General features: G+C 39.8%; 1 protein-coding gene across 1 annotated transcript; it reads right to left on the bottom strand.

Annotated features, from left to right (window-relative positions):
* Positions 1 to 505: 505 nt before the first annotated feature.
* On the bottom strand, positions 506 to 6,357 carry LOC148014250 (beta-glucosidase 4-like). Its single transcript, XM_087667393.1, has 13 exons — positions 5,910 to 6,357; positions 5,371 to 5,437; positions 4,015 to 4,073; positions 3,826 to 3,901; positions 3,267 to 3,341; positions 3,091 to 3,178; positions 2,753 to 3,002; positions 2,520 to 2,635; positions 2,088 to 2,308; positions 1,952 to 1,983; positions 1,700 to 1,802; positions 1,498 to 1,606; positions 506 to 1,374 (listed from the first exon to the last, which is right to left on the bottom strand). Exons 1-13 carry the CDS (start codon positions 6,174 to 6,176, stop codon positions 1,149 to 1,151), a joined length of 1,689 nt encoding a protein of 562 aa, XP_087523519.1. The 5' UTR covers positions 6,177 to 6,357; the 3' UTR covers positions 506 to 1,148.
* Between the last annotated feature and the right edge of the window lie 4,739 nt (positions 6,358 to 11,096).

Here is an 11,096-nt window from a genome sequence, read left to right as displayed (position 1 = left end):
GTGAAATCAGGATGTAAAGGTGGAGTTTTTCAAAATCGTCTAAGCTAACATTGGGAATTTGTAGCACTGAGAATTTCCAATGTAGTTAGACAAGGGATTCTTGGCTACTGTTTTGTGTTAATTGATGCTTTACATCAGTTTAACAATAAGCATGGATTCTTCTCGCAATTTGTTCTTACTAGAGATGAGCAAGAAATGGTATCATCCAAAAGACAAAACACACACACACACAAACACAACAAAGATCTATAGATTAGGTGCTACTGAAGTTTTATGTCAGTTTTCACAAAATACAAGGTTAAAGCCTAAGTGAATTGTTGATTTCAGAAAAAAGCCTTGGGTTCATTTTTAAGACTACAGTTAAAAAATACATACAACAAGGAACAAGAGAGCATTTTAAATAAGTTTTAAATTTTTTGAGAACTGGTTTTTGCAGTTACAATTAAGATCAGATTAGTTGTAATATGATCAAAACCTGCAAAATCCAGATAGTAACTTGCAAGAAATCGTCGTGCTTGTTTATATTTTACTTGTGCAAACAGCTACATCTATTCTGTGAGAAAAAGTACCTTAAGCACTATCTATTCAATGATTCTTGATGTAAAGTGAGCTGCTTGTGTGGGTTTGAATAATCTGACAAAATTTTACATTGCTCAGGTAAAGATGAATGGCAAAATTACAAACCAACCTTGATGGCTATGGTTTTTGTGGTGATAGGACATTAGCAGAGGCCTTGGTGGTAGGAGGCTTGGCTTCTGATCACTTAGCTTAGTATATTCCATGAGCAATGGCTTTAGCAAGTAGTGTTACAGTAGATCTTATGCCTCAAAAAAATGGATTGATCTTCTCAGGGGCATATACCTTTGTACAAGCACCACTAGCATTGCGACGCAGAAAGTCACTTAATGGCATTGCCACATGGGTAGTACACAAGCAAGGAGTAATGCAAATTTAAGAATCCACCTGCTCCACCTGATTTGAATGCTGGATGGTTACTTATTCACCATCCAACTATGCTTGAAATTAAAGCTTGTCAATTTGACAGCAGACAGGATATAGGATCTGCGACCAACGCCTGATGCCAGCTTTCCTGCCATCTAGAAACTGGTTTATGCTGCAGAATTTCGTTGAACCAGAATGCTGAATCCTTATGGTATAAGAACTGCAAGTGGGTCCTGATGCCAGCTATCCTCCTGTCTGAAAACTAGTTTATGCTGCAGAATTTTGCTGAACCAGAATGCTGAATCCTTAGGGTATCTTTTCAGTGTGCTGTAGTCAATGAAAACAAGTCCAAATCGTTTGGTATACCCCGATTCCCACTCCAGATTGTCCATCAAAGACCATGCAAAGTAGCCCCGGACATCTGCTCCCTCTCTATGGTAATGTCATGGACAAACAACATTGATTTAAAAAAAGGCACCTGCAACTTAGGCAAAGTAGCTTTTGCTCTTTCTTTGCTACATATCAAAAAACGCACAATATGATATTCCAAATCACCTGATTGATTGTGCAAGAAATGCTAAGTACTCCTGATAATATTTCACCCTCTTGGTATCATGCACAAACTCTTGGAGTGATTTTGAAGGCCAATCTTCATCATCCATGCCTAAAAAAGCACCAGGGCATATCATATACTCTGAAAACCCAGACACGATCCATATAAAGGACATGCAGTGGTATAAACAGGCCAAGCACATACCATTTTCTGTGATGTATATTGGAGGCCTGTTGTATCGTTTTGTGACCCAGTTAACTAGCTTGCGGAAACCCCATGGCACAATGTACATCCACTGAGAGGCACCCTGAAAAAGTACAAAATAAAAAAAATTGGAGTTTGCTTCCCGATGTCCTGAGTTTCCTCACTAGGTCTTCAATTTTCTTTCTCAGTTTTATTAACTAATAAGAAATTAACATCCAGAACTCTCACTTACTAGATAGTAGTAGGATTTACCTTATCTCCAATGGGTTTCCCATCAACCTCATCTGTAGACCAAAAACATGAATTAAAAAAAGATATCAGAACCTTCTGCCATTTTAAATTAAGCGCAGATACAGATAAATAAAAATCCTAGCAACATGTAACTCACGCAATCTTGTTGTATGGATATCTTCAAACCAACCACCATAGAGTGATTTAGAGTTTGGATCTGTAGGGACTACATATCTGGTTGTATAATGATTTATGCCAACAAAGTCTACTGAATTTTGCAATAAAGCTTGTTCATCAGCAGTGAACCTGGGCAATCTGTCACCAGCTGCCTCCCGCATTGAAAATGGATAGTCCCCAAAGAATATTGGGTCCAAAAACCTGCATGCAAAGACAGTAGTATCAAGCATGTTACAGAGGGGTGGGGCAGCAACATGAATATGTTACAGAAGGGCATGGGTGGTTATGGGTGTATCATAGCATGGGGATGCTGTGTATATATCATGCCATAAACTGAGCATGAAATCAGAAGTGAGCTAGAGCAGCAAAACTAATTAAGACATGCATAGGATCTGAAACAAGCTGCACTTACCAACCAATGTGAAATTCAAGATGCCTTTGTGCTGCTGCTTTGTCCTCCTTGGAATCCGTGAGAGGTTCACCCCACTCTGAATCTACAGCGATGCCTATCACACCTCGCTGTTTAGCCTGCCATTAAACTTGCCAAAATCAGGTGATTATGAGCATGACTAATCAGCTTCCTGAACCCATCAAGCTTCATGTGGAAGAAACCTCTTTGCCTTTTTCTCAACCTGATTGAAATACCTTAAACTTTCTGTTATAAATATCCACAGCTGCTGCATGAGCCAACAATGCATGATGCCCAACTAAATAAGGCTCTGTGGAAGAGTCTCCTTCAGCAGATCTTGCTCTATTGGAGGTTCTTCCAGGTGCATGTATGCCAATGCCATAGCCAAAGAAGGCGAACCTCAGAGGCTCATTGAGTGTTACCCAATCTTTTACTCGGTCTCCAAACTCACTGAAGCATGTTTCAGCAAAAATTGCAAAGTGCTCACTGCATATGCAGAAGCCCAAACGTCAGCACTTGAATCAAATATATAAATTTGCCCACAATGTTCAATGATGGATAAACTCAGACTTACACAATCTCTGGACTCAACCACCCCCCTATTGAATCATGCAGGGCTTGTGGGAGATCCCAATGGTATAATGTCACAAATGGTTTGATGCCTGCATACAAGAATATTCAATACCCAGCTGAGTTAAAATGAAGGCATCACTTATGTTGCCAATACACAGCTTGTATTGCAGTAATTACCCTTTCTCAACAAGGCATCTATGAGTCTGTTGTAGTAAGCAATGCCTTCCTCATTTCTTGAACTGGCAAGGCCATCTGCAATGGTTTTGTCAGAGGGAAAGTCTAATCACTTGATAGTACACTAACAGTCTCAATGAAAAGTTCAAATGTTCAAGTCAAACATATCAATCAAATGTTAAAACTGATAGATATGAGCACCAATTACTTTATAATGCAATGACAGTCTCAGTGAAAGGCACAGAAATTCAAGTGTAGCATTTAAATCAAGTGTTAAACTTATACGCAGACATGGGTATCAATCAAGTGTTAAACTGATGCATATAAACACCAATCAATTGCTAATACAATGACAGACCCAGTGAAGAGCACAGATATTCAAGCGTAGCACTTCAATCAAGTGTTAAACTGATACACAGGCGGGAATATCAATCAATCAAGTGTTGAGCTGATACGCATCTAAGCACCCACCACTTGACAATACAATGACAGTCGCAATGAGAAGTAGAAGATATGAAACTGTAGCACTTGAATCAAGTGTTAAACTGATACAAATAAGCACCTGGAAAGATCCTGGACCAGGAGATGGAGAAGCGATAGGCATCGAACCCAAGCTTGTGCATCAGCTCTACATCTTCCTGTTGTTAGGATCAAAACAGATTCAGTAAACAGAGTATGAGAGCTTCTAAATTCAGACAAGGGTGTGCCTGATGTTGTTGGGTCATCATGATCATTGATTACTACTCATTACCTCGTAACGGTGGTACTGATCCGTCGCGACATCTCCAGTTTTCCCGTCGGCGATCTTCTCTGCAAGGACGGATGCAATGCGTGAGAATCTGCGTGATCATGCCGGGCCCGCGCCGTGAACAACCCGCTTGTACAGAGTAGTTATGACAGTCCCCGTGTGAACAGGGGCTTCTTGTCCATGTGTGTGCTTTCTACATGCAGCGATAACCTGGGGCACGAATAGATTCGATAAAATGCCTCTGGGGATGTGGGGATGATGCAGGGTTCGAACTCAACGCGCTTGTACAGAGTAGTTATGACAGTCCCCGTGTGAACAGGGGCTTCATGTCCATGTGTGTGCTTTCTACATGCAGCGTGCTTGTACAGAGTAGTTATGACAGTCCCCGTGTGAACAGGGGCTTCATGTCCATGTGTGTGCTTTCTACATGCAGCGATAACCCGGGGCACGAATAGATTCGATAATATGCCTCTGGGGATGTGGGGATGATGCAGGGTTCGAACTCAACGCTCTTGCACAGAGTAGTTATGACAGTCCCCGTGTGAACAGGGGCTTCTTGTCCATGTGTGTGCTTTCTACATGCAGCGTTAACTTGGGGCACGAATAGATTCGATAATATGCCTTTGGGGATGTGGGATGATGCACGGTTCGAACTCATGCACATCCCAAGCTCAGCGGCATATTATCGAATCTATTCGTGCCCCAAGTTAACGTGCATGTAGAAAGCACACACATGGACAAGAAGCCCCTGTTCACACGGGGACTGTCATAACTACTCTATGGATGTGGGATGATGCACGGTTCGAACTTGATATTTGATAATATGCCTCTGGGGATGTGGGATGATGCACGGTTCGAACCCAAAAATATTGAAAAACCTCCTCTTCAAAAATATCAAGTTTTTTTCCCCAAAGTTACTAATTCACTTGAGATTGAGTTTGATCTTAAAATACCAACAAGAAGTATGCACTCCATAAGCCTTGTCTAGAGTAAGCAAGCCAATCTTGTGGAGGTTTAACTTTACACATATGCATCTCTAAAGCCTTCCAAAACTAGCTTCTTTTGTGAAGGCATGTTGCCTCTTTCATGGGAACTTTACATGCTAAGAAGAGCTAGCACTTGCACAAACACAATAACATGGTGTCATATTGCATGAATAGCAAAATATACATGAATATTTTTTTGTTAATACAATGTCTCTCCTCCTTTTTCTTTCATTACGGTTAACATCTTTATTACCATGGGAAGTGAGAGGTAGAGACAATAACTTAAATATCTAGAAGAGCAAAGATAACCCGGTGAATAGCACATTAAGGCAACTTGTGATAGTTTAATGAATGTACGGGAGGAAGGAGTTACTTGGCAATCGTGTGAACGTATCCCAGATGCAAGGGCCTCGACCCCCTTTAGATGTGGCACCTTCTACCTACAACAAGAAATTCCATTAAAGTGTGGTAATCAGAGAAAGATTTTCTAACAAAGCAGCCATGTGTGTACCAAACCTCCCCTCTAACATGTGGAAGAGGGTGTTAGCTCCAATAGTGTAGGTAGGAGGCTAAACTTTGCTTGTAAAAGTTAATATATGGAAGAAGAGAAAATTATGGATTCATCTACGTTCAAAAGGTTTACAAATTTGTTTGTGTTTTTACAACCTAGTTGAGGTGCTTCTCCCTTTTGGTTTTTTGTATAGGTACTCAATGTTCACCAAAAGAAAGCATATGACCTTGATTTGAGCTATGAACATTATGAACTATGAGAACATAAAGAGCTTCTATGGGGGAGGGAGGGAGGGACTGCATGTGTAAGGAGGTGTGGTTAGGGGCATGGGGTGGCAGCCTGATGAGAAGAAGCTCATGATAGGACGTTGAAACTGGAGAACTTCATGAGGTGGGTGTTACCTGGTAGGCAGAGGTGGCAGTTCCAAAGATGAAGTTGGGAGGGAAATCGGCTCTGGAGGACACCGAGGGGGGTGGTGGGTGGTTGAGGGGGAGGGGGAGGGGGAGGGCAGCATGAACGATGGAGGAGGTCCTGGGGGGGTGAGGGTACAACAATAATTGATGAGGATGATCATCGTCAGTGTCAGGAGGAGAGGTGGGATGGTGGGGCGAGTATGAGAAGGCTTCATTGAGAGGAGGAGCATCGATGCAGCCGTAGGGGGGAGCCATGGCCGCCGGGGGCGAAGGAGGAGGAAGGAAGAAGAGAATTGGGAGGCAATGCTGCCTCCTGAGACTCTGAGAGATTCTGAGAGAGAGGCAGTCGAGATTCAATGCTTGGCGGAGGCTACCGTTCCTCGTGTTTGCCCCATGCGTTTATACCGCCACCGTGGTCCGTAGGCGAGGCTCTCTCTCCTCCCCCCATTTGCCTTTTATCCGCCTTCTCTGCTCACCGCCTATTCCCGGTCTCCGCATCTCTTTTGTTTTTTTTGACCAGTCTGCTGCACCTCCGAACATCGACCGTTCAACTCTCTTCCGGAATCTCATATGCTTGCGTGTACTCCCATGGGCCATAAACCCCACCCCGTCTTTAAAGTACACCCACACCACAACACAAGTTTTAGACCCCCCCCAATAGCCAATATCATGAGCTTCCACTCTTGGGCCACCACCACATACTCCATAAAAGTCATGAGTTGATATCCCCTACCGACAGATTTTCGCATGGGGGCCACATTTTACCAGTGTCATATGGTTCAATCCAGCTCTCGGCCCCCCAAGCTCCTTAAACGGCCTTTCTTGCTTATCACAAATTGGCAAAGTTAAACTCATATGCTCACATGTGCAAGCATAGTTTTAGCAGGATTCAAGCAGGAAGTTTGCAACCAATGATTTGGGGGTCAAGTAACTGTAAGCAAGATAGTCTTTTCCAGATTGTAGCACTTTTAGGCCTGTAAAACCAGTACCAACAGGCATGCATGGAGAGACCCATGTCTAGATTTATCCACAATTGTTTTTTTGTATCCTTAGCTAAGTGCACTTGGGGGGAGTGGGTTGTCCACCCCACCCTAGGCTAGCAATCCCTTGCCCCCCAATTGCACCTAGCTTGGCATGTCGTCCCTCTCTTGCAAAATCTCACAATGGCATTGCAATTCACAATGTGGGAGTTTGTTTAAACCTTCTTACACAACTTGCTAGACTTTCTAGACATCAAATAACATTAAGTTTAGTTCGAGCTTCTCCTCTTCACTCACTAAATATGATAACCTTTCCCTTGAAAATCATGTCAAGTAGCTAGGCATGGCACTATTCTCAATGTAACTTTTTGGGTTGAAAATGAAAAATCTCCATCACTCTTTAATTCCACATGTCACAACTTGGGTAGTTTAGTAATATATCCCAACACAAATTTGTACAACATTCACACAGTTATCTCATTGGGTAATCTTTAAAATCAAACAAGTTTTCAAACCCTAGTCATCTTTGGGAAAGGGAGACAAAGGGAGGGATTGATACACATATAAGCAAACAAGAATCATGATCCTTACAAACTTACCTAATACCTAAGAGACTAGAAAATGCATGAGCACTAATGAAAGAGTAAATAATAAGCAACATAGCTTAATGTTGTCCCAAAGAGAAAAAAAAAGTCAATGATGGCTATAGTAAGGAAAGGTAATATGTAGAAGGTTCACTTGTTGACAGCAAAGAGCATTGAATGGAAAAGGGAAGTGAAGAAGAAGACTAATCAATATCTCTATACCATACATGTAAGGATACAAACTATGTAGAACACGTAAGTGAAGAGATTAACTACAAGGAACCCAAGAAGAAGACTAATCAATATCTCTATACCATACATGTAAGGATACAAACTATGTAGAACACGTAAGTGAATAGATTAACTACATGGAAAATAAGATGAATATCACATGCAAGTGAATAAAACTAACTATGTGAAAAAGTTGAATATCCCTCATAAGTGGAGTAAACAAAGGCATAAATGACTATAAGTATCCTACTAAACAACTTGTGTCAAAAAAAGTATAAAATGAAAAAAACCAAAACATTGAGAAATTGTGCAAAAGGAATACATGATATACCACCTGAAGCTAAGAATGGCCATGCCATTGTGTTAATGGTTGATTTGTATAAGTTTATCATCTTTGCTTAAGCATGTGATGCCTACAATCCCACGTTTTAGGCTATGTTAACAAAAACGGAGCATGTTGGACAAGCTAAAGCTTTGAAGACCCTTACAAAAAGAGGAGCCAATAACACAAAAGTTATATGATAATTAACCACATGCTTTGTTTTTAAGCATAATGACTTAGTCTACAAAAAGTTCATATGGTACCCTCGTCTCCTCACTATGCATGCCATTACTCACACCTTGGTGTCCTTTTATCTTTATCAACCTTGATATTTCACATCTCCTCTCCATCTACTCACAATTGTGCACCCTCATGTATTCCTATAGGCCTAGGATTAGATAAACGCATGTGGACTTCCAATTCATGTTTCCATACCTTAGGACTACAGTATTGCTCATTTTTCATGACGCCAATAATAAGTGCACATTAACTTTTTCAACACACTTAATTATCAAGAAAATCAATAATAGCCTCTCCACATTGAGGTTAATTGACATGCACAATTGGTTAATTAGACTTGTTTAGCATGGGCATACATGTCCACATGCAAGTGAAGATGCCATGGTCTTCATGTTATCAATAATTGTAGCCATCTTCAAATGTGTCAAGTCATCCTCCAAGTCCAATTAGCAAGAAAACAACTACCTAGGGGGAGATTTGAAAGTCTATAAGAAGACCACTCCATAACGAATGAGAGCTCATTAGTCATAGCATATGTACATGTGTTGCCTTATAGCTTTGAATATGGGTAGGTTAATAGCATTGTAATGACTATATCGGCCTTTACCCCTACGAATATCCAATATATCTATTTTGTGACTTGATATGCAATTGATGATATATACACCATAACCAGTGAAGTATGAATCTCATACTAACTTTTATCATATCCATATGATATTCTCTTTAGGTATTAAATACCAAAGAAGAGGCAATATGTCAACCATAAAAATTGATGTTGTCAACAAAATATAAAGCATGTCCATTAAATGCATCTTACAACCCACTAGATATGATATTGTATTTATATATTTTTCTTCATGTACAGTTATGAGAGGTATCAATGAGGACCATTTAGGACAACCATTTTAGTATTTAGTTGAGTCCTATGTGTTTGAGTGGTGCAAAGTCATGCTGTTACTAGACAATGTGGAGTCTTAAGGTAAAGTGAACATGGTGTGGCATGTTCTTGTGCCTCCTTACTTACTAAAAATTTGGCTAGCTATGCTTGCTAGACTCTTGAAAGTAGTAAAGGGCATGGGTGTGGCCCTACCTTATTTACATTGAGTGCTCTAAAGCTTCTCATAACAACAACTTGAGGAGAATTCAACATTAGTGTTTAAATCATTCAGTGTTATTTTGTGCTACCCAAAAAGGAAGGACATAGACACCACATACTTCTAGATTATGCAAAGTCATAATGTTAGCCTTAATTAATGCTTAAATAATTGTGGCATTGTGCAATTGGTTTAAAGTTGAGTCTGAGAATACTTTAACTCTTTGCCCTCTCATTTTGGCCTCTAGTGAGGCTATTTTTAAAGATTTTATTGTCCATGTGATACAGAAAAAATTCATGTAATTGTATTTTCAATATTCCTAAAACAAAAGAGTACACAATCATTAAAATACAAGACAATCATTAAATGCAAGAAGCCTCACATGAAACATATGTTCTTAAGAACTTACATTGTCTATGTGATATCAATGCAATCTCTATCATAGTGCCTTTCTTCTATGATATTTTGAGTGTGTTAGCTCTTGGGATCACATTCTTCATGAAACACACTCACTCACTTACACACATGCACACACCTCCACACACACACTCTCTCTCTCTCTCTTTCTCTCACTCACACACACTCTCCATCTATGGACATCATGAATAGTGATTTACTCTCTTTCTATGTACTTGTATATATTCAACTTAAATTTATTGAGACGTTCTATGCATCTAGATCTTTGGATTTTCAAAAAAGTCAAGAAAAGGAAACCTTTACAGCATACCATAAGCTATATGAAAAGAATGTGTAGTACTCTGTGAATGTTGCTTTTGTAGAAGCCTTTGTAATGATAAATAATGCCATGGGTTTGCCAAATATATTCTATTAGATATATAAAGTGTTATCTAACCTAATACCAATCATGCATGGTAGCTTTACATTGTTCGCAAATGATTAAGAGACAAATTAGATTATAGGACAAAAAAATTTACTAGTTCATAAAGCCTTCTATTTGTTGCCTTAATAAGAGAGAGCTGGCTTTTATCTCACACACATCCACATAGCGTAAATATACTCCTATTAATAGAGTTCCAAATGAAACCCAAATGCTCTATCTTGCATCACTTTACCAAAATCTCACAAACATCAACATAGTGTAAACTATGTGCTTTGCATCGATATTTTCTTGGCACTTCATGCAAGTCTTCTTCCAATGTGACACTTTGCATCCTAATGCATGTTTCATGTACTTGTACACCATCATGTCCACACACACACACACACACACAAAGTGAGAGTGAGTGAGTGAGTGTACACTTTGAAATAAAATCCTCGTGTGTAAACTTGCTCTTAGATCAATGTGTGGTCTATTGAAAATTATTCTAGCCTTGTTACTAAAGACTCAAAATCAAACATCCACCCTTATAAAAACTTTATCTCATAAATTAAATAACATTGCTTTTAATACTTTTGAGATGAGAATACATTGCCCTTGAACGATAGGCAAATAATAATCTAGCATTGAGGCATCTCCTCACTCAATCATGTAGTAGGACATGTCTCCTTGGCAATTGCATTGATAGCGTTTTAAGAAATTTCGAATAACTTCCAATTGGAGCTTTGGACGCATGGAACACTAGGCTGCTTTGCGGCAGCTTTGCTGCCTCGAAGTGACGAGCAAAGTTGTTGTGCTATCGCGCAACTTCACTCAACAATCAATTTCTCATCTTTCTCTCTCCTCTTTTTCCTCTCTATTTCTAATTTTTTAATTTACTCTC

The sequence above is a fragment of the Lygodium microphyllum genome, chromosome 25 (assembly GCF_053477565.2).
Source record: "Lygodium microphyllum isolate KBCC chromosome 25, Lygodium_microphyllum_v1.1.10, whole genome shotgun sequence".
NCBI classification, from domain to species: Eukaryota; Viridiplantae; Streptophyta; class Polypodiopsida; order Schizaeales; family Lygodiaceae; genus Lygodium; species Lygodium microphyllum.
Note: the sequence above shows the minus strand (reverse complement) of the source record. Positions and strands in the feature narration are given on the sequence as shown.